The following is a 22766-nucleotide window of genomic DNA, read 5'->3' on the forward strand; positions in this document are numbered from 1 at the left end:
TTCCAGAAAATCCGGCTCAAAGTTCGGGGTGCGCCTATTACGCGGGGTAAAATTTCCGGAAATTTTTCGACTCAAAATTGAACACACCGCGTAAACGCACTCGTGTACGGGCCGCACCCCGTTTTCCCGAAGAAAATATTTAAAAAAAAAAATCCGTTTAAGGGCCGCACCGAAACTTTCCACGACCCACGCGGGAATAGCCTTTGGAATGCACGCGCCGAGGCCTCTGCGATCGGCTCCGGCTGCGCGCAACGGGTGCTTGATCGTGGAGGCCACACACGCGCACAGGAGCTTCCAGACGCCACCCACGGAGGGCGCCCGAGGTAGAGCTTATCATCATCACCGTTTTCCTTCGCCGGGAGCTTTCGCTATCTATATCGCCATCAGCATCTCCAGCTCGTTTTTTTTTGTTTTTTTTTGTTGCTGTCAAGTGCCGGGATCTGCGGTAGCGGGATAGTTCATCATGGTTTATGGCTTTGCTGCTGAGCGTTGCTGTTTTAGCTCGAGGGCCAAGCACTTTAACAGCTACACGGCTGGGAGTTTGCTCTGGAACACGGCACACTGGCTAGAGTGCGGCAGGTCGGAAAATAGACCGAGAAGTGCGGCAGTTGCGACTGAGGCGTCCCTAAATTTTCGTACGCACTCCAAGCGCACAGGTTTTCGCGGGCCTAAGTCGGGAACGTTTCCGGCTGGAGATGAAGCTTTCCAAACAGACGTTTAAAGTGAGCATCCCTGAAAACTGTGTGCGGCTGTTCTACGCGATGTCGTTGTACGTGCTGTGGGTCCGCAGCAGCACTAGTGAGGACTAGTAGTCAGTTCAGCGAAAACTTTGTTAAAATAAAGATTGGGGAGCGGGGGGTGGCGAGGTGTCGGCTTGCAATCGTGTAAATACAGTATTGATCACAGTGCCAAGTTCGGGGTGCGCCTTTTATGCGCGGAAATAAAAAAATGATTTTTCGCGCCCAAACTAGGGGTGCGCCTATTATGCGAGTAAATACGGTATTGATCCGAAGCGCGCTGGGAACGCTGTATCGTTGCATCCTTGTGTCTACATTCAGCAGCCACACTCCACGACGGTCCGATAACGCTTAGCAAGACGCTTAACGCTTAGCATGGCGATGCTTAGCATGACAGCGAGGATTGAACACTCATCCTGAGGGAGCGAAAGGTAGATACGAAGCATCGATAGATATGAGTGATACCAGTGAAATCTACAATCAGCGAGCGAGGAGTGATCAGGGCGATTCCTGCCGCGTACAGACAGCGTAATCGTGACTGTGCAGATGAAAAAGCGATACCTAAAAGCGATAGATCGAAAAGCGATAGATTGAGCTCTCCGATAAACCTGACAACGCGGCGGCCGCGAAACGGCGTCCCGCAAAGCGCGGAATGGGAAACCTTGAAATAAATTTGCTTCTCAATGTTTTGAGGGGCAAGATGAGCAAAGAGCACGTCTCGTTTGTTAGGGGCTGACTGCAATCACAGCGCCGTTGTGAGGTAGAATCGCGCGCTGCAGCTTGGGGGAGGTCACAGTGCAAAGGCACTCCTCCAAACAATTCCATCTATTCGCCGGCAATTTGCTTGTTGCAACCGTAGTTATGTCAACAGGAAATGGTGCTTTTATATAAAAAACCAGCCAGAACTCGCATCAGTGATTTCTAGTTACCCTTAGTGCCACAAAAATACGCCAAAAACGTTTTTTTCGATTTCTCAAAACTGAAATTTTGGCATGCACACAATTTTGGAGGAGCGATATCTTCAATTCTATATTAGCTATTACTACAATTCTTTTTGTGCTAGAAAGATAAATGCACAGGTTGTGCAATAAGGCTAAATTTGAAACTACTGCTTTCTCAGGAAAATTTTGGAAATAAATCCTTTGTCTCAGTGGTCAAAATGAGCTTTTTCTTTGTCATGTTTGACCAGCTGTAACTTTCGTCGAAGTCGTCCTAGAATGCTCATTTATGCCTTATTGCACTCCTTGGTGATTCTAGATCATTTATAAATAGTAATCTTCTCCACAAAGTCTTATGTTACTTAACCAAACTTCCTCCAAACAAAAGACATATTTTTCATGATAAATACAAAACTTACTGCTGCAGGGGGAAACTGCTTGCAGTTTTAGAATCAGCACATGAAAATGTACAAACAGTGAAAATTTGGTGTAAATCTCTCCATAAATAAAAAAAATTGTTCTAAGAGGGGTTTCCCGCCTTAAGGTGAAGAAGAGGCCTTTAGATAAGTTCAGGCTTTAGAATGAAAGATGCTGGCTGTTGCCTTCGAGGGGAAAAAAAGCAGGAAGGTATTGGCTGAATATTTTAGACTACTTCATGATTGCAGTGCACTTAATATTTTGTGTTCGGTGTCCTCGTGGAGCTCAAATTACTGAGCTTTTTGCTGTACTGTTTGTAGCTTGTGCATTTCAGTGATTGCGGTGTCTTGCATCTGCTAGAAGTGGGAGGGGGAGGGAAGGCGTGCAGTGCGGTGCAAATACGGTGGCGGTGCCTCTCCTAATTGTGTGCCTCTGCCTCTGTGTGTGTGTGTTGTCGTTTCTGCCCGCCACAGAACCGCAGCGGATTCGCTCCGCACAGACAATTTGGATTTCCGCCACCTTTCGTGAGTGTTGAGCATTTCTCGCTGTGGGCATTTTTCTACCTCCTCCTCCTGTCTGTCTCTCAGCTGGAGGCTTCTCACTGTTACCTGGAGGCAGGGGAGGAATTTGTGCTTGGTGAAGGGTGCACAAAGAGGGGAAGCCCCTCCTCCTCTCTCTTCTTGTGGTTCCAAAGTTGTGGCATGTGAAGTGCCTGGCAGAGGGAGCATTTCAGAAGGAACAGCAAAAGCTGAATGTACTGCCTAACATTGTCTCAGTCAGTCAGTCCACAGTAAGTCGGCACACTTGCCTACCGTATTTGCACTGCCTTAGTGCCACGGCATTATTGTGTTTGTGGTCCCCTTGTCCCCTCCCTGTGGCCTTTGATGGGAAAGTTGTTCGTTTTGGGTAAATTCTCAGTGAAATAAAGCACGCTGCTGCTGCTGTTGTTTACTTGCCAGTTCTTGCTTTAACATCCCTCACTGCACGCCTCCCTTTAAACTTACTACTGATGTAAAGCTGCATTCAGTGTTGCTGCATTAGCTGTTGCTGATGGTTGTGCTTTGCAAGTGGACAGTGGTGGTGCATGGTTCTGTGCTCATTTGGCTTTCCTTGTGCGTGCATGTGGTGCCTGATGGTCCGGGGTGGTGTGTCAGTGGACAGCTTGATTGAGAGCAGTAGAGGGAGGGGGTGAGTGGCCTTGTGCTTTACTCTGGCATGCCTTGACTCCAGGTGGTGCTTGAGTGACCTATACACTGGTGCATGCTTTTTATGTTGGTAGTTTTGTGCTACCCTGCTGGTAATCATTGCTTGGTTTGCATTGAGTGCACTTTCCATTTTAATGTGGCTTTGGCCATTTGCCTCGTCACGTTGCTTGTACCTGCGGCAGGATGCAAAGGAGAACTGCTTTAGGTGCGAGTGTTGGGCTAGCTTTAACATACTGTGCTATAGTTTTTGCATCGCAGATGGCCTTGATAAGCAGAATGGTCAGTCCTGTTGCCAGCTTGAGCGTAGGTTAATTTTTAATGATGCATTGTATGTGTGCATGGTGCACATACTAAAAGGACTGTTGAGCACATATTCTGCACTTCTTTTTTTTTTTGTGGTAGTCTTAGCAACCGTAACATCAATGGTCTCCTCTTGACTTGAGGCTGTGGGCAGCATTTGACATAAGAGGTTGCAGATTGGTTGTGAAAGTAAAGAAAAAAGTTGAATTAAACTACTGTCAAATCACAGTCCTGACCAACAGGGTGCTGCTTGTAGTAGACTGCTCTAATGCTACTGTGGAATGTGCGGAAGCTTCTGAGGTTACACTTCTTTGCTACAGTTTGTTTGCTCGGCCTAGTGCCCAGCTTTATGTATAGTAGAGGAGTAAGTGGGGAAGAAAGCAAATACCGTAAAAAACGTGTGCGCCTGCAGAGAAGACTTGCTTCACTGAAAGTGAGCAGGGGATAATGGTTTGAATTTAAAGTTCATCTAATAACAGTAACGCGTTCCTGTGACTATACTTTATCCCTGTGCCCTCCCCCCTTTTTTTTTGGTGTGTGGTTAATTCAATTATTTTTCGCGATCCCAATGACTTAAGCTAGCTTTTATGTCTCCTTAATTCGTTTGAGATAGTGACAGTTGATAGCAGTTGGTGAATGGTTCTGCTGTGACTGTTTCCTTTCAACAAGGCTGCTTGCATTTTTGGATGACTGGAAGTATGGTTACCTTGTCCTGTGAAAACCACAGGAAGCCTGAAGATCACTCGACTTTAAAACCTGCGTATGATGGGACCCGCATATAATACGAGGTGATTTGGAGATAGCAAAAACTGCAAAAAAAACTTTTTCTTCCACTTGCAATGCGAGTATGGAAAGGCAGCCCTGAAGACGTTCCGGAAGGCACGCAAGCCGAACGCCTATCGATTATTTGTGTATGCCAGTGCACCGGATACAATGCATGTAGTGCAAACGGCGCGCACAGAGCCGTCGTGCTCGCGCCCACTTGCGTTCTGCGCCACCAGCATGCAAAGACCGGTTCCAGCATACGTGCTGGCACGCACGCTTTAGGTGTCCATAGTCGGAGCTTAATGGCCGAGTCACACTGCGGAAACGGTCGGCCAACCCGTGCAACAAAAGAGTGATTCCGTCGGGTTGGCGTTCCTGTCGCACCGTGTCAGTACGAACAATGGGGAAATGTGTTGCTGTCGTCTGCGAGCATGTGTCGGCCACATGCGCGCCACTTGTTCAGAACCTGTCCCACCAGAAAAACCACTTTAGTCTCGTTCCCCGGTGCTTCTCTGCTCTTGCTCGTGTGCTCTCCTCTGTGCGCAGTTGCTGCGTGTACACAGCTTGAGAAGCTGGCAGTGCCATAGCTCGGGCGGTTTTGCAGAATATCGGACGAACTGTGACCGTGCGCGCCTGTCTGCACCACCGATTCTGACTCGGACGACGAGCCACAGAGAAACCGTGCTGGATGATCGACTGGCTCCGAAGGGCGCCTGAGCAAGGCATTTTCGAAAGCTTTATGCGAGTGAATTAAACACGGGCTACACGCGTCTAATTTCTGTGCCCTGTGTGTACTTTTACGCATTCTGTATTTTGCGCTGCTGTTCCACAATGCATTATCAACCCGGCCGGTCACTACAGAGTTTGTTCCTCGCTGTCTGAGTACTACAGTTACTCTCCTTCTAAAAGCAGCAGAGTGCTGCTTTCGCGCTCCCCATACCATGCAAGGTAGGATCTTAGGTTAGGTCAGTGCAGTGAAATGGCGTCGAAATCAAAAACGCGAACCTATGCCACCGCTAAATATCACCTTCTCTTGCTAGAAGCGTGCCGATGATCGCACTCAATAATAATGAAGCCGGAACTGTGGATTTTGGCCAAAAATTGTTTAGACCATCATATGAGGTGAAAATTTGCCATGCTAAAATCTGGAGAAAGAAAAAAAAAACCTTGTATTACATGCGGGTTTTTGTGGTAGTACATAGTGTGGAGCCTTCATATTAACTTTCTGCCCCATTATGCCCTGATCCTTACAGTGTAGACCAGCAGTTCAGTGAGTTTTGTGGCCCCTTTTGCAGGCGCGTGACCAGCAGAACATGGGTCGTGGGAGAGGCAGAGGTCGTGGGGGCTTCGATGGAGGATTTGGGCCCCCGGGAGGACCTGGCATGGGTCGTGGTGGTCGTGGGCGCGGTCCTGGTGGCGACGACGTGCACGAGGTGCAGTACACGGTGCCTGCCAACAAGTGCGGACTGGTCATCGGCAAAGGTGAGTGCACGCATGTTCTTGGTGTGATGCCGACTGCACGGCCTCGTACCCCGGGCCACTGCTTCGTTGGCCTCGAGGGCAAGGAGTTGCGTGCAACAGCAAAGTACCATGGCAATTGAGAAACGCAGCCTCCCTTCTGGAGGCTGTGATGGTTGATGCTCTGGACATGTCTTGTCATGCTCTTGGTGTTGGCGTATCTTGCAGCTTTGGCTCTTTTGGTGCTGTTTGCTTTTCCAGCCTCCTTCGCAGCATAGGGTTTGGTTGTCAGTGGCTGGGCAGAAGTGGCCTTAAATGATAGCATTGCAAAAAGATTATGAGCGACACACTGAAGTTCCACTCCCATGTGTGCAGGCGGAGAGGCCATACGCCAGATCAATCAGCAGTCGTGCGCCCATGTGGAGCTGTCGAGGGCACCGCCTCCCAACCCTGTGGAGAAAGTCTTCATCATTCGAGGCAATCCACAGCAGATCGAACACGCGCAGCAACTCATCAATGAGCGGATAGGAGGGGTAAGTCTGGGCGTCTTTATATCAGGCACGATTGGTGGAGTGATATGCTGTTGAAGCATTTTATTTAGCTGTGATTAGCTTCAGGGGGGTTTTTGGGCTAGTGTCTACCCAGAAAAGCTCGTCATAATGGGCTTAGTGCTGAGCACTTTCACGCCTCCCAGAATGGGCAGAATGAGGGCGGTATTGCTTGAACCCCCTGCATTTAATCCTGGCTGAGGCAACAGTAATGCCCTGTGTTAATCCCTGCTCCAGCCTATCTGGTGACAGATTCATGACAGGGTGACATTCTTTTGAAGCCGGTTACTCTTAAGGTGACTTACAGTGCTCTCTCAGCTGCTACTATAGCCTTCAGGTAGCCACTTCACTGGCTGTTCAACCACCAGCCGGGACCTGTACTTTTCATGGGAGATTGTACCAATATCGCCAATGACGAGTAACGCTCGCCCGGCTCAAAGTTGCATTGTTTTCACTGCCACAGATGAGTTGCGGTCGGCAATTGTTAGTTGCAGTTTTCTGCACCAGAGGGCTGTAGTTGCCCTTTAAAGGTGTTTTGCGCCTTCAGCGCATATTTTAAACCAGACAAGTCAGAGACAAGCAATGTATGTGCTGTTATTTCAAAGCAGCAGTGCTATTCTGCAAAAACATTTGCATCACATTGATTTTTTTTAATTGTTTGCTATGTCCTTTTCCTCTATACAGCCTCCTCCAGGGGCAGCCAACGGGCAAGGTCCACCAAATTACCCAACACAGTATCCACAACCGTAGTGAGTTTTGTTTGTTTTGTATGTGTTTGTAGAGGTAGCTACAGGAGTTTGGGCACCAGAACAAGTATGTTACGGGACTGCAGTTTCCCATTGATACCTTTACTGTGGTTGCTGCGCTGAGAGCTTGCATGCCTGGCATGTTTTGCACGTGTCAGCAGCCTGGGTGTTGTTGACTCAGTGTCTGTATTTCTTGTAGCCAACAACCACCGCCTCCGAACCAGCCCTATGCACCGCAGGGCTGGGGCAATGCCTATCAACACTGGCAGAACCAAAGCGCACCCCCCAATGACCCCTGTAAGTATTGTTGTGCCTGTCACCGTTCTGCTATGCTGTTGAAATTGCAGTGGCCCTGCTGAAGATTTTCACTGTGTATTGAGTGTGTCTGATGAGGTGGAAGGTATTGGTAGGTTAGGTACATCTTTTGTCAAAATGTGCAGCATACTGGGTATTCTAAGCAACGCACTAGTCATTTGGAAAGCGGCTAGTGTGCTGCCTGCCGCACCATCTAAGGTAGTACGGGCGAGGCTGGCACCGAGCATAGGTGCAGCCAGGCCAGCCTATAGCTTCGGATATCTTCCACTCGGGGTAGAAAGTGATGAGGTGCGCAGTGGGCTTCATTTCATTGGTTGGCTTTCGTTGGCGCAAATAGTGCTTGTCGAAAGCAGTGTTGCTTTTGTGTGCTTCACCTCCACGCCTTCCAGGCTGGGCAGAATGAGGGATGCATGTTTCTTCCCTGCATTCAATCCTGGTTAAGGCCACAATAACGCCCTGTTTTAATCCCTGCTCCAGCTTATCTGGTGACAGATTCATGGCGGGGCAACATGGTATTGGCTCTGTCGCTCCCCTCCCAAAAGGCCACCGATTGGTGGCCAAAGAATCTTGTTGTTTTGTGGCTGTCTGGGTGGGCTGAAGTCATCTAAAGCCAGAGCTGACATGTTACTTGCAATAGCCTGTTTTGTTGTGTGGGGCTCTGTGGACCTACACTGCAGGTCCTGTTTATCAACGTTGAAGTTCGAGCTTGTTGGTTCATACTTGGGAGCTATAGCACAAACAGGACAAGGGTGCAAGTGCAAGACAAGTGTTTTTTAGTTGGGGAAAAGTAAGGCACTTGGGGAACTTATGGAAGCAGAGCCAGATTAGGAAGTGCCTGTGTAAGCACTCCTTCTGTCAGAAAGCAATAGCTTAAACCACGCTTGCAGTGAATTTGCGCATGCTTTGGGATGACACGGCAAAAATGCATGTATAAATGCTTGTGCTTTTGTTTCTGATGAGGTTGTTGGAAGTGAGCACTGTGTGTGTCTACTCGTTCTTGGTCCCTTGTCCTGTTTATGTTTGTGCCCTTCATGCTTGCGTTGTATCCAAACATGCCAGGGCAAACAGTGAAGAACCTAGTCAGCCTTGCAGTCAGCAGCGGGTGTTGGATAAATTCGCACTATGCAGGTTAACCCTTGGTATGCTTTCCTTAGCCCATGAAAATGTGTTGAGACATAGAAATGCTGTGTGCCCAGTCAGATTCATCTTAAGGGGGGATGCTACACTTCATAGACAACTTTTTTATTTATGAATAGATCTCAACCAAATTTTCACATCTTGCATATTTTGATGAAGTGATTCCTCAGGTGTAATTACTTTTGCAATAGGACGAGCAGTTTCCGACATACTGTAAAAGTTAGGTTCTTTCTTTGGAGAAAAATTAGCATCTTAACAGAAAGCCACAACACAGTGGTTTGAGTATTGAATGAATCTAGGATGTTTAAGGAGTGTAATAAGGTATAAATAAAAGTTCTGGGCCAGTTTGAACTAGACTTACAGCTCATCAAAGTTGCTAGAAAAAACGCCATCTTTGCACGCCAAAGATATGACCCATTTTTAAAATTTTCTGAAATAAATATTGTATTGAAATTGAGCATATTACATTCTGCATGCATTTACCTTTCTGACAAAAAAAAATTATGTTGATAGCTGAAATAGAACGAAAGCTATTTTCCTCCAAAATCACAAGTGTACCAAAATTGCTGTTTTGAGAAATCAAGAAAAAACGTTTCAAAACATTTTTATTGGGAAAAACCCAATAAAATTTCAAGGAAATGCTCCAGGGGCATAATCGGGATGCATCCCGTCTCTATGCCTCTTTTTGGCCTGCTTCCTCACTTCCAGAGAGGCTTCTCGCTTTTTCTTTGAGCTGGCACTTCGACGCAGATCTTTCTCCCTGGCCCTCTGATATCCACTGCTCGTGATGTTCATGTCGAGCTGCTGTAGAATTGCAGATGATGCATGAAGATTCCCAGTGTTGAAGCGCCGGACAGCTTCCGCAACAGCAGCTTGCACGGCAACGAGTGAAGAATGCTGCTCCTTCGACACTAGACTCCAAATCACGGAGTGGAGACTTTCATTTGCATTCTGGGTCTTGCCTCGCTGGCACCTCTGGAGCAGGGTCCTTTCGGATAGCCGAGTGTAGACGGGCAGCATTGCTTCTGCGACATCTTTGGGCAAATTGTAGTGGTGCCCGGGCTCTGGCTCACCCTTTGCTCTAGCAGCATTTTGGCGACACCATGAATTTTCTCCAGTGGGGCATAGGCTGTGATCTGAATGTTCATCAGTGGATGTGACATGCCTGTATGTTGCCATTACAGCCTTCTGCATTGCGTCCATGTCACCGTCGTTAGATTTCAGAGCCCAGCCGTAATACTTGCTCAGTCTCGTGATGAGCTCATTTGTTAGCCGGCCTCTCCCACCAAGGCTTCGCTTCCCCTCTCCTTTTTGTTTCTGCACCAAATTCCTCAGTGCTGTCCCCATGCGCTTCTGAACATGGTTCACGCAGTCCTCCTTCTGCACATCAATGAAACCATACACTTTCGCTTCTTGGATTGCTGTAAATGTACGGCTGTCACCATCACACAAAATGGTTGTGTATCGCAATCCATGTCGCTCTAGCGATCTTTGGAAAAGTATGAGGCCAGCTTCGACCTCCATGTGACCAGCTTTGCTATCACTATTTTTCTGGCATTGGTGTGTGGCCTTCCACTCTGCGTAGCCCTCAGAATCGGGCTTCGGTCCTACCTCACACCCTAAACAAAAGTTAGAGAGTACAATGTAGTCCAAGACATAACCTGAAAACAACTCTATCACTGCACCCACGCATATGTGTGAGGAGTGACCACGTGTCATCCAAGAGCCATCATAGCTTACTGCTATATTGCCTCTATGACCAAAACACAGGTTTTCATAGAGTGTGGCCACCTTTTGTGCACACTGGTTCATAGCGACCTCGGCTGCTTGTGTGGCAGCAGGTGCCAAAGACTGCTTCAAATGTCGCTGAAAAGTTTTGTGGTGCATACCACGGCGCGACAATCCCATTGCCGCGAATATATCGTTCATGGCTGTCTGGCCATTCCCCGTTGAAACCATCGCTCGCGTAGCCAGGAGGTTGACGTCGAACGGGTTGCAGGTCTTTGAACCATCCACTCGGGGCGAGCTCCATTTGGTCGCGATGTCTCCGCAGTTGTCGCACACGGCAGTCAGCTTCACCGCGAGGCCGTAATCACAATCACCTCTCACTATATGCACTGGCTGGTTGCACGTTTCGCATCGCGTAACTTGAAGGAGCGAGTTGAGTGAGGCGATGTTCACGATGACGTAAGGAGCGGCACGCTGATCCGGCACTGGCGCCGTAGCCGCACTGCTTGCCTCTGCAAAAGGCTCAACCTTCCGTGCCGTTGCCGGTATCGACGAAAGTCGTTGAAGTGCCGTTTTTTCACTGGCGAGAGCCTCGCGCACTTCTCTGTCGCCAATAGCATCGGTGCTTATGCGAACGCGGCCGGAGTCGACAGCGAACGCTGTCAGAGGAAGCAACCTCGCGCGCTTCTCTGTTGCCGATAAGATCGGTGCTCATCCGAATGCGGCCTAAGTCCACCTTGCGCACGCTATCTGGGGAACCGATCTCGCGTACTTCTTCACTGATAACATCGGTGTTTATGGTCGCGCGGCTGGAGTCCACACCTTGCTCGCTGTCAGGGGAGGCGTCCTCGGGCACGATGGCGTTATCAGGCGATGTCGGGGCCTGATTGTCCATCACATGCTCCCGCAACGGGGTAGCAGCACCAGCACGCTTTCTGCCTCTACCTTTCTTCCGTGTACGGCCAAAATGATGCAGAGATCGGTGTTTTTTCGCACCTCCAGGCATAGCGAACCGAAGTACCACGTTGAGCACAACACGTTTTCGCAAGAGCAAATACCTCTTCAAAATGGCGGCAGGCACCGACCACAAGCTTCCTTAGCCAATCAAAAACCGCCATTTTGGTCACATGCTTCAAGCAACCAATAGAAGGCCACTTCGCGCATCATTTTTGTCGTTGCTTTTTTTCTTTCTGCGCGAAGCTCAGGGTTGCTTACCGAAAAAAATTAAACGCTGGAAGCGGCAGCTTTCAAACGAGAAGAAAATGGCGCCGATCGAGTGCGTAGTTCCCGAGCTGAAGGCGGTTGAAATAGGGCGAATTTTGACCTCAATTTAAAGGTCCGCGTGCCGTATTTGCTATTATTAGCTGGTATAATGCGTGAAATAAACATAGTTTTGAAGCCAAAATTTGCAGATCGGTGCAGAATGGTCTCGGGAACGCGAAAATGAAGTGATTGAAAATGCGATTTTTGGGCCGATTTTCGGCTCTCAAGTGCCGTGTCCCCCCTTAAGGATGGTCATATTTAGTGGAGTGCAGTATGTGTGGTGGAAACAGGTGCGCATCCAAACTTGTGCAGCAACGCGGTTGGTTTGTTTCACACGTCTTGTGCATGTTGTGTGTTGCAGCTAAGGCGGCTGCTGATGCGAACGCTGCTGCGTGGGCAGCGTACTATGCCCAGTACTATGGGCAGCAGGGAGGCCAGCCACCGCAGACACCCCAGCCTCCGCAGGCAGGGGCTGCCCCGGCCATGCCCACCCAGGCCGCCCCACAGCAGCAGCAGCAGCAGCAGCCCCCACAGGCCGGCGCACCCGCAGGTGAGTCACTGGGGGCCACTAAAGGGTAGTTTGTGCAGCCTTTGAGGTGCTGCATGGCATTTATGTAGTGGTAGTGTTCCTTTGCTGCCGTAGTGGATATGTGGTGTGCGTGCTGTGACCACCATGTACTTCCGGGGTTGTAGGTGCGCAGCCAGACTATAGCCAAGCTTGGATAGAATACTACCGTTCCTTGGGGATGTTCCGGGAAGCTGAAATGATTGAGCAACAGACAAGGGGAAACCAGAGCCAGCAGGTGAGTGAGCTCTCTCCATTCATGTTGCAACACCTATCGGAGGATGAGAGCTCAAACTGGAATGCTTGTTTGAAAAGTGATGAAGTTCATGAGCTCACTCTCGAAATTTTCAGTGCGCTGATGTTGCATTTTATAAATTACTCGGGGTGTGCAAATATTGAAAAGTTAAGGGGGGACCCTGGTCTTTGAAAAAAAAATTTTATTAATGAAGTCTGTGGGTTTCTAAGTGGACCTAGGCCACCAACCACCGCGGGTTCGAGCTTCGCGCGAGCCAAGGGCCCCGATCAGCCGTCACCACACACACTGGGACACCGATGCAGTGCACTCAACCTCCGCTGGGAGGAGAGCGATTCGCCGCAAAGAAATAGGCCTCCAAGTTCACCAAGGAGACGTTTATTCACGTCGTCCTTCAGCAGTACACACACGCTCAATCATCACCCCGTCCCGGGGGCGCGCGAGGAGCAAGGCTCCGCTGCGAGCACAAAGCGACTCGAGCAATGCGCGCCGCTAGCACGCCGCTGCAGGAGAATGTCCCCGCGGCAGTGCTGTGATCTCCCTCTCGGGTCGACCGTTGGGCCGGTTGCGAGAGAGAGTGGGCAATCAACGCAAGGTACGCCTGTCGGAGGTCGCTGGACCCCGCTGGACAGGCTCGAGCCGCTGCAGGTCAGAGGACACGTGCGGGCGAGCTCGAGTACAGTCGACGACCGATTTTTCGGACTCTCTAGGGACCGCGAAAACGACCGAAAAATCGGGCAGTCCGGAAAATCAAATTTCACCGAAAAAATCACGAACTTATTACCACTATGCCGGAGAAAGCGGCCAATTGTATTGCACACATTCTAAAGCTCCTCATGACTATATTTCGCCGCGCGAAATACCGTTTAAACGCGTATAAGGGCCGCACTTTTTTCTTTTTCCAGATTCGAGGGCCAATTTTCGGGGTGCGGCCCATACACGCGATATGCGAAAAAAAATTTTTTTTAAGTAAAAACACACCAACCAGGGAATGAGCGACATTTATTCTACGTTCAATCGTCACTCGCGAAGTATTTAGACTCCTGAGCTGGTGCTGCGCTCTGGTGCACGCTCATGCCAAAAGAAGCCGCACAGCATGTCCGCTGTCAATGCGTAGCCGTTGTTCCGAAATTCCATCACATAGAGGAGCAGCTCTTCTTCCAGTTCAGGAAACTCGCACGGCTTGACTCAGAAAGCGCGCTTTTTGCAGCTTGTGTTTCTCTTTTGGTTGCACCATCATCGGACGCACTTCTCGGCCACGTCGAATTTCCCGCCCGCCGCACGCTTACCGACCGCGTTCGAGAGCTAACTCCCAGCCGTGTAGCTTAAGGTGCTTGCCAACGCGCTAAAACCGTGAAGCTCGGCGGCAGCACGCGAAAGCCACTATCACGGCGAACGCGCTAACACGCATGCTAACACGCCACGAAAGGCTGGAGCTGGCGATACTGATGCCGATGTGAACAGCGGAAAATCGCGACCGAGAAAAATGTTGATAATGATCACGGTGCCATCCATAGACGGCACTTAGAAGCTCCGGTGCGCGCGCGTGGCCTCCGCGAACGGCGCAGCGCCGGAGCAGATCGCGGCCGCAATAAGATCCGGCGGCGCGCCCGAAGCGCGCTTCGATCGCAGAGGCCACGGCGTGCGCGTAGCCTCCGCGATCGTATTCGTGTTCCGTGTTCGGGACTAAAGACTCGGCACAGATGAGTTCCGTGCGGCGGAAGACATTCAAGGACAGTACGAATTCGAAAACACGCGAGCGCAATGTGCCGACTCGCGCAGAATTTCAGCGTCGCAAGAGGCTCCCTTTAAGCTTGAATTTCGTTTTGTTTGATCAAGTTTTCGATATCTCCTGCAGTCTGAATTAATGAGGTTCCACTGTACACATTATATGGCGGCTTGGGTACTGGCGGCGAGTGCGAACGAGGTCCGAAAAATCGAGTGGTCAGTTGCGGTGCGTCCGAAATTTCAAGCGCTCTTACACATTGGCTCTATGGGCCATGTCGCGGTGCCGCGAAAAAGTCCGAATAATCAAGCATGTCCGAAAAATCAGGCGTCCGAATTTTCGGTCGTTGACTGTAAGTTGAATCCCGGTACAACGAACGCCGCTTCAACGAAATTTTCGCCACAACGAAGTAATTTGCATTCCCCGTGAAACCCCCATAGGACTTAATGTATTAAAATTTCCTCAAAAACGAAGTACTTTGCGAGCACGTGTTCGCTTCTACGAATTTTTTTTGCGAATTTTCGCGGGTGAGTGGCCCCTCCGTCTTGTCTTTCTTCAGAAGTTGAGTGCTGAAGAGCGACTTTCCCGTTCCCGCCGTTAATTTTTTTGCATCGCAGACTGTTGGGGGGGGGTACGCGCACTCAATCGCACATCCTCCTCGCGCACACCCTCGTGTGCTTTTTTTTTTCTCCAGATGGCCACGTGATTTTTGAAGCGACGTCACGCCCCGCTCATTGGCTCTTTGCTGGGCTTCTTCGATTGATGTAGCTCGCTGTCATGGTGCTCGCGGTTTCCTGTCAAGCACGAAAGTGCGTCATGATCACTTGCTAGCGGTGTTGGCTGGTAAGCGTTCGCGGCCTCCAAGCGAAGAGGGGCTCCTCGAAAGCGCGTGTAAAATGCACCAGCGCACGCCATCTGCTAGCGTCTTCGGCCGCGTCCTCCGTGGCCACGTCGTCTGCTAGGCACCGAGCGCGTTTCAGGCAGTCTGTGTGGACCGGTGGGCGGAGCTTCGTGTCCTGTCGGAGAAAAAAAAAAAAAAGAGGAAAACGCGAGAGTGCAGGAAGAAGCCCACTCCGCTTCACCATTTCTTCTTTTGTGTGTGCACCGTTTAGCGTGGTCTCGTCGCGTCTCTGCTCTGCTGAATTCCTAGGATGTCGCCGCCAGTGAAGAAGCGGAAATTTCTTTCGCTAGAAGAAAAAGCACGTATTATCGCCGAAGCAGAAAGCGGGAAGAAAAAGTCGATTATTGCCGCAGATTTTGGCATCGCGCCGAGTTCGTTATCAACGATACTGAAGAGCAAAGAAAACATCGGCAAGGCACTTGCGTCGGGCACTTCAGCTCAACACAAGAAGGTGACGCAGCCAACTGCGATATTAGCCTAGGGCGGCTTACAGCCGGCGTTTTGTCATCGCAGGGGTCTGTTGAACCCCGAGTAGCAGTATCAAGACGTTTCGTTGGAGTGCGCGTGAGCATTGACTTATGCAACGCCAGGCCGGCGGCAGCAAGCCCGCGAGAGCGCCGTGGTAGCACGCCGCGGTGCAGATGCGATGAGGCCCGACGGCTCTCGAAACGATGTGGGGGAGGAGGCAAGTAGAGGAGGTGGTGAAAGAAGGAACGGAGAAGAGGAGGAGGAGAGGCGGCGTTGGGCGAGAAGAGGAGGAGGAGAGGCGGCGTTGGGCGAGGAGACATATGCAACGCCAGCCCGGGATCAGCCGACTCGTCTGTAATTTCTCGACAACGAAATTCCGCGACAGCGAAATTTTTTGGTACGCCCCGCCGATTTCGTTGTGGCGGGATTCAACTGTATGTGCACTGGTCCGAGCGGCAAAGGCCGGCAGGGACAAACAGTAGCGTACGCACCTTACGCTGTCTCGGAGGGATCTCTCTCTGGGCCCCGCTCGGACGGTTGCGTGGTGCGCGGCCGCCCCAAAGCGGGTCCCGAATTCCCGCCAAAAGGCGCCAATGGCAAAGGCCGTTTGGGAGCCGGGTCGGAGCTGTGCCCAAATGACAGTGATTAGTCACATAGCCGCCTCTCCACCGCCTGAGGCGGGAGCAAGGGAAAGAGGAGAAACAACGCAGGAAGCCGGCACAGCCGCGCAAAGGCAACGGCGGAAAGCCAGGATTCCCACAAGTCACAGTTATGAAATTTCCAGGCCACATGTAGTTTTGTGCGCTGATTCTGGATTTGTCATTTAATTTCGTGTAATACAATTCCTTGAGCACTTGTGCAATTTTTATGCAAGTATTTTGGGAAAAGTTTTGCAGAAAATTTGCTGCAGGAAACTCGCTGAAATGCATGCCATTGGGTTCTCTTGACACCAAGGAATGCAATAAGGGTAAAATTATCATCCTGGCTATCATAGAACTTGAGTTATAGAGTTTTGAAGTTGTCGCTTCAGAAATGAGAAGAAAGGTGTGTATTCCTGTTTGTGAAGTGGCAGCTTCAGTGCCCTGTAACTCAAGTTCTATGATAGCCAGGATGATAATTTTACCCTTATTGCATTCCTTGGTGTCAGAGAGCCCAATGGCATGCATTTCAGCTAGTTTCCTGCAGCAAATTTTCTTATATGCTCTCTCCAAAAGACTTGCATAAAAATTGCATAAGTGCTCAAGGAACTGTTTTACTCAAAATTAAATGACATATCTAAAATCAGCACACAAAAATACATGTGGCCTGAAAATTTCATTACTATATCTAGATTAATAAAAATTTCTTTTCAAGACCAGGGTCCTCCCTTAACTTTGTGAATGTACAGTCCAGTCTTGATATAACTGACATGGAGCAGTGATCGCTGTGATGGGAGGCGGCAGGCTTTGCTGCATTGCACAAGTGATCAGGGGTGTGGTAAGCATTCAGGCATGTTTTGTGCCTTCACCTTGCGCTCACTGGAAGCGCCACGAAAGGTACAGCTGCGTGGAGCATTCTACGTGCATTTGTGCCTTTCTCACCAGTCAACAGTGCTCCGTAAAAGTAGCTGCGTGCATTAGAATTGAGCAGTTGCAGTAGTTGCAATGTCAGTCGTGTTCCTAGTTCTGTTTACCCGATACTGGGGAAATGGGAGATTTTTTTTTCACACAGCTTTAATGTGAAACCAGCCAACACTGAGGGTGGTATTCCATTTGAGCGGGAATTCTGTTTCATTAACCGATTTTCTACTGTATCGTTATTGAGGAGCAGAAGAAATTGGGACTGTATTGCACCATTCAAAAGTGTATAATGCTCATGCAGAAGAAGTGATGGACTGAACCAGATGTGTTCAGCTGTTAGGAATTGAAGAATATTGAGGTTCGTTTCCAGTTGCTTTTGTGTGTACTTCACCTCCATGCCTTCCAGACTGGGCAGAATCAGGGATGCAGTTTTTCTTCCCTGCATTCAATCCTGGTAAGGCTACAATAACGCCCCGTGTTAATCCCTGCTCCAGCTTATCTGGTGACAGATTCATGACGGGGCAACAGAGTATTGGCCATATCTTTGTAAAGGGTGGAGGGGTCCTAAGCATGAAATTTTATTATTGAAGTTAGTCATAAAGTCTCAAGGCAGCATGTATTTTCTGCGGTGGCAGATTCAAAACCTTCAACTGAAGTTAATGATAGGCGGGGTCAGCGGGGTGAAAATTCCACGCTAATTGCATTCCTTGATACCTACAAAAGCCAGCAGCATGCTTTTAGCATGTTCCTGTGAGGACACAACACAACAACACAACACAACAAAAACTTGCATAACTTGGTGTGTAAATGCATAGTCACTTGTTTTACATGGAATTCAATGGCACATTTGGAATCGGTGGATAACAGTGTTCTCTGACCATTTCGTGGCTGTGACTTTGTTGATAAATCATAGTCCTTCAATGCTTTTATGGTCATGAAACTTCTCTAATGCTATGGGAGGGCTTCATGTGTTGACTGTGCCTTCCTCGAGTTGACGCTAGGAGTCCTGTGGGGGCAATGATGTGAGCGAGCATCTGTGCAGCAGCTATTTTCTCTTATGCGTTCATTCACAAACAAGCATAATGCATGTGACACGCTAACTTGCGATGCCGACGACTTGCTGCATGATGGGTTGCCGCTCCGGTTACGTAGGTACGCAGGAAAAGGCATCACTGTTCTATCTGCCGAGCGACTCTAAGCAGCATGAAATGCACAAGCGAGGAGTACCACAGCAGGAAAGTGTTGGATTTAGCTTAGACTTTAAGTATGTTTTGTCTACGAGAAGTGTTTTACCCCATGGATATCATTAGTACTGATGTGTTTACTGCAACACTAGAAGCTGAAACTCTAGCCTGGTGCTGCCCCACAGTTACTCGAAGCATATGTAAATGGTCTTGCAACAAAAGCGAGGACTCTGCCGAGACAGCTGCAACCCAGGCATATATAAAGATGCTACAGACGGCTACTCTAGATCTTCCTGGGTGACATTGCAGGCAAGCTATGGTAAAAATTAATGGCACAATAATGCGTAGGCTCGACCCGTGTACAGTCTTTGTCAAAAGAATACAGCCCTAGGGGTCTGCTTCTGAGCCCTGCAGTGCGGCTCCTCTTGCATACTCGGGGACCCTACTCTCACGAAGGCGGGAGGAACTTGAGTGCTCTGTCCTCCGAAGCTTAAGGCTGTCATACAGTCGAACCCGGATATATCGAACCTGCATATTTCGAATTATTGGCTATATCGAACACACAGATTACCCCCTTGAAAATACTATGTAAAAGTATGGGACACTTGCGTTGTATATCGAATTCCATTTTCGCCGGACATTGGATATATCGAACGCCGCGCCCCTGGAAGGTGCGCTTTCCCCAAAGGCATTCCTGTCCGGTCCTCAGCCGCCTCAGCGGAGAACATTTCCGCAGTCAGTCAGCAGGCGCGGGGCCTTTTTTTTTTTTGTTCCCCGTTCTTGCGCCCCACCGGCGCGAGCTTTCCCGCTCCTCCTGTACCGCCGGCGTGTGCTCCTTCAAGGGCATTGGAGCACAGCGAAGAGAGAGCGCGGCATGGAGACGCGCGGCGACGGTTCTTCTTGGGGAAAGAGTGAGAGAGAAAACGGTCGCTCGTGGGCACATCGTGGGTCTGGGGAAAAGAGAGAGCTCAGAAAAAAACCGAAGCCCAGTGTGCGGATCTTTCTCCCTGCTCTTTCTTTTCCCTTTGTCGTTCCTTCGCAGCCACGTTGGCTGCCGCTCGCATAGGCTTCGCTCTTATCGCTTCATCTGCGCCTCGCGTGTTTTTTTTTGTGTGCCTGTGTTTCAACGCGCGACGTGAAGCAGGCGCCTGTAGCCAACTGTTTTGGCAAGGCAGGCCTTGAAGTGGCCGGAGATGAATGTCTGGAAGATTTAGATGACGATGAGTGCTTGGACGATGCGTTTCGCGACGTGTCCAATTTTCTCGGCGCCGTTCGGCGCTGTTTCGTCTGAAGTGACTGTTGAGGACTTTAACGCTGACAGCGAAGTTCAAGCGGTAGCTGGCGTTCAAGACGCAGACTCCAGCGACGACGAGGGCAACTGTGTTGTCAAAGAAACTCGTCCGTGCGCAGCTACTGAACTGGCATCAGCGTTAGCCTGATTCGGCGCTGTTGCGGCGAAATGGAAGGCACTGTGCTCTCGCACCAGGACAGTCTCGAGAAGATCGAGGCCAGTGTTTTGAACTTCGTTTCCCAGGGGAAAAAGCAGCCCACCCAAAATTAGTGATTTTTTTTCCGCGAAATAAAGCGCTTTCACATTGCGTGCCCATACTATGTGATTCGCGGCTGTTCCAAACGGTAAGCCACAATTTGTTATGATCGGGAATGCAGTTTTAGCCTATATATCTGTATATCGAATTTTCGCTATATCGAACTATTTTCCGATCCCCTTCGAATTCGATATATCCGGGTTCGACTGTATGCTTAAGAGCCCCGCTACACTACTTGGAAGGAAACCCCATGGGCTGTATATTATTAACTAAGACTGTACAGGAATCGCTGTTTCTCAACAAGCAGCGAGAAAAAGTAAGGATGGTGTTGGTCAGAAAACCTCCTCTAGCAGGGTTTACTAGTGGCTGCCATCAATCGTTACAGGGTTTTAGTGTCTCATTTTAGGTATTAACAGGTGGAGTAGCATCTATTCTAAGCCCAAATACCAACCCCCAGAAAGCACAAATATCAAGAGGTCTGCTTGTTGATCTGAAAACAGCTGCTGCAAACAGGGCTTGCATGGCAGTTTTGTGCCCCCACTCTGACAGCTGCACCACTGGCAGTGTGCACTGTCCCCATGTGAACCTTTAGCTGGAGTTTTGTGACCAGAAAAAAAACGTTGAATGACTGTGATGAAATGCTTGATTTAAAACCCTCTTCCTCTCTCGAGTGTTGGATCAGGATGTGGGCAGGGGCCTGAGAGGGGGGGTGGTTGTTTCCAGGGGCAGCAGGGCGCCTTCCCTCCGGGCAGTGCTGGTCCTGGTGGGCAGCAGCAGCCAGGCCAGGGTGCGGGTGCTGCTCCAGGGCAGCCCGGTGGCGCTGGTGCTCCGCCTCCGGCCCAGGGCTACCCCTATACCGGGCAGCAGGGCCCCCCCGCAGGGGCACCACCTGCTGCACAGCCCTCCTATGGGGCGCCTCCCGGCGGAGCTGCAGCTGCCACTGCCCAGTACCCGGGGTACAGCTATCCCGGCTACGGGGGAGCGCCCCAGTAGCTGCCCCACTGGCGACGGTGAGTGGGCCCCTCCAGTGCTCTCCTTGCGTTTGCAGCTCTGCAGGGTGTCTTGTGTAGTGCAGCCCACTTCCGACTCATTCCAGGAGGGAGGGCTCATCTGTAATCGGTCGCAATTCTATTCAGTTGCTGCACGACTTGCTAGCCTTCAAGGAGAGTGTATGTAGTTCGTGAATCGCATATAATATTGTGAATAACCATTGTGGTAGGATTGATAGCTATGCATTTGCTAGGCGGCTTGAATGGCAAGCAAAGTGCTCTTGCAGAACCCCAGGTGGTGTAATCTGCAGCCCTCCACCATGGTGAGCCTGATAGCCAGTGTGTTGATTTTGGACGTTAAATCTCACCATTTACAATTTGTACCATTGATATCAGTTGTGTATGGAGATGTTTTCTTGGCCTTGATGATAACATGTTTTTTTTTTTTACTTTGTGGCATTTCATGAGAGCTACTGAGACTGAGTGCTGTGTTTGGCAATTTATGAGGTGCTGGCCATGATTTTTAGTGCCTGTAGTTCAGCTCAATTATTGGTGCATGCTGGAGGAAGGGAGTACATTTGGGAGGTCACTTGAATGTAGTGTGATGAAACGGGGTGGAGGGTGGCATGTTGGGGTGAAGGTAAGTGAGGCTGTTTTTTTCCCTCCATTTTTTTTCTCTTCTTTTTCTCCTTGAATGCCTTGTGTGCAAAGGGCAATCACTCAGGCCACCTTGTGTGTTGTGTTGTCTTTTTTTCTCCCCCCTCGTGTCTCTTGCAGATTTTGAGCTGTCTGCCCTAGCAGTTGAGCTACTACTACTACTACCCTCTTGCCTACTTGCCCTTGGTCCCGTTGATGATCTTGATGATGCTGGGGGAGTGGTCACAGGGGAGTGTGCAGAGAGCAGGCCCCTCGGGAGAAAAGGAGCAAAAATGAAATATATAAATGGGATTTGAGAAATTGGCGCAGTCGAGCTCTGCTGCTGGATTGTCGTGCTATTCACCATAACTCCTTAGTGCACACCTCCAATGGCCTCATTTGATTTCACTTCTCTTGCTGTCGAAGACAAACACTGCAGTGGGCGCAAGAGAGCAGGCAGGCACATAGTGGGCACCACAGAAGCAGACACATTCCGACATGCTGCTCTTGGCAGGGCAAATAATTGTTGCTTCCTTTCCTTTCACGTCGTCTAGGGGCGGCGGAGTGTGACTGTGGCCAGGGAATCTGCATTGCTAAACCAACATCAGGCATTTCATTTACTTTTACACAAAGTTCACCAATCTCTAAGCAACTGTCCCCTAAGGCAACAGTATGTTTTGCCTTTCCTATTCCTATTTTGGGTCATTGTTCAGTTTTATTGTACAGTTCATAGTCTCTCTGCGCCATCATGCATTTTTCTCTGCCACTGCTATTACAAAGGCCATTGGGGTTTCTTATTTCCCCCCCCCCCTCCCCCCTTTTGATCCTGTCCCCATTTTTGTACTCTGTGGAATAAACTTGTGTGAGAAGTGCTTTTTTTCTCTGTGCTGCAACACGGCGTGTGTTTGTGTGTGTGTACCGCTGACGGGGTGTGGGAACCAAGTTTTACACATCGGGCGTCGGCCGTCAAAGTAAGTGGGAGTTGAGGCTTGTCTACCATGAAGATTATGCGTGCCATGTGGGGTGCTGCTGCTATGCTTTGAGAATCGGAAGGCTTCCAGTTAACCGTGCTTTGTGACATGAGAAAAAGGCTTTGTGAGTGGTTGTCGGGGGTACGTGAAGGCGATGCTTAGCATAGATCGTGGTTTGTGTGGCGGCAGGATTATTATTCTCTCTAGCGGAAGGGGTGGGTTGTTAATGGGACCTGATGAACTCCATTGGATGCTCGTTCTTCATGGCAAGCACTTTGCTCTTCTCGTTTTGATGCAGCTTGCATTCACATTTTCCCGTCTTTATGTTCTAGGGGGTGCCATTCACTCTTCTCCTTCGCAAGGAACCCTCGCAAAATAGCACAATCAGGTGATACGTCCCCTTCCTGGGC

General features: G+C 49.7%; 2 protein-coding genes across 8 annotated transcripts in view; one reads left to right on the forward strand and one right to left on the reverse strand.

Moving 5' to 3' along the window:
* The window catches only part of Psi (P-element somatic inhibitor), a 40374-nt gene extending 18117 nt beyond the window's left edge, over nt 1-22257 (forward strand). For 4 of the 7 annotated variants that reach the window (XM_089583004.1, XM_089583005.1, XM_089583009.1 and 1 more), the window contains 9 exons: nt 2566-2616; nt 5658-5844; nt 6196-6353; nt 7053-7117; nt 7314-7411; nt 11919-12107; nt 12251-12360; nt 20484-20770; nt 21527-22257. In XM_089583004.1, coding sequence (XP_089439130.1) covers nt 2566-2616; nt 5658-5844; nt 6196-6353; nt 7053-7117; nt 7314-7411; nt 11919-12107; nt 12251-12360; nt 20484-20753 — 1128 coding nt within the window. In that variant the 3' untranslated portion in view covers nt 20754-20770; nt 21527-22257. The remainder of the gene's footprint in view (nt 1-2565; nt 2617-5657; nt 5845-6195; nt 6354-7052; nt 7118-7313; nt 7412-11918; nt 12108-12250; nt 12361-20483; nt 20771-21526) is intronic. The other 3 variants (XM_089583006.1, XM_089583007.1, XM_089583008.1) reach the window with 2 other exon arrangements.
* Nucleotides 9114-10889, reverse strand: LOC149354016 (uncharacterized). The gene has a single exon (XM_089583011.1). It carries the CDS (start codon nt 10523-10525, stop codon nt 9197-9199), a length of 1329 nt encoding a protein of 442 aa, XP_089439137.1. The 5' UTR covers nt 10526-10889; the 3' UTR covers nt 9114-9196.
* Nucleotides 22258-22766: the final 509 nt, after the last annotated feature.

The sequence above is a fragment of the Amblyomma mixtum genome, chromosome 3, assembly GCF_055824585.1.
Source record: "Amblyomma mixtum isolate Tamu chromosome 3, ASM5582458v1, whole genome shotgun sequence".
Taxonomy (NCBI): domain Eukaryota; kingdom Metazoa; phylum Arthropoda; class Arachnida; order Ixodida; family Ixodidae; genus Amblyomma; species Amblyomma mixtum.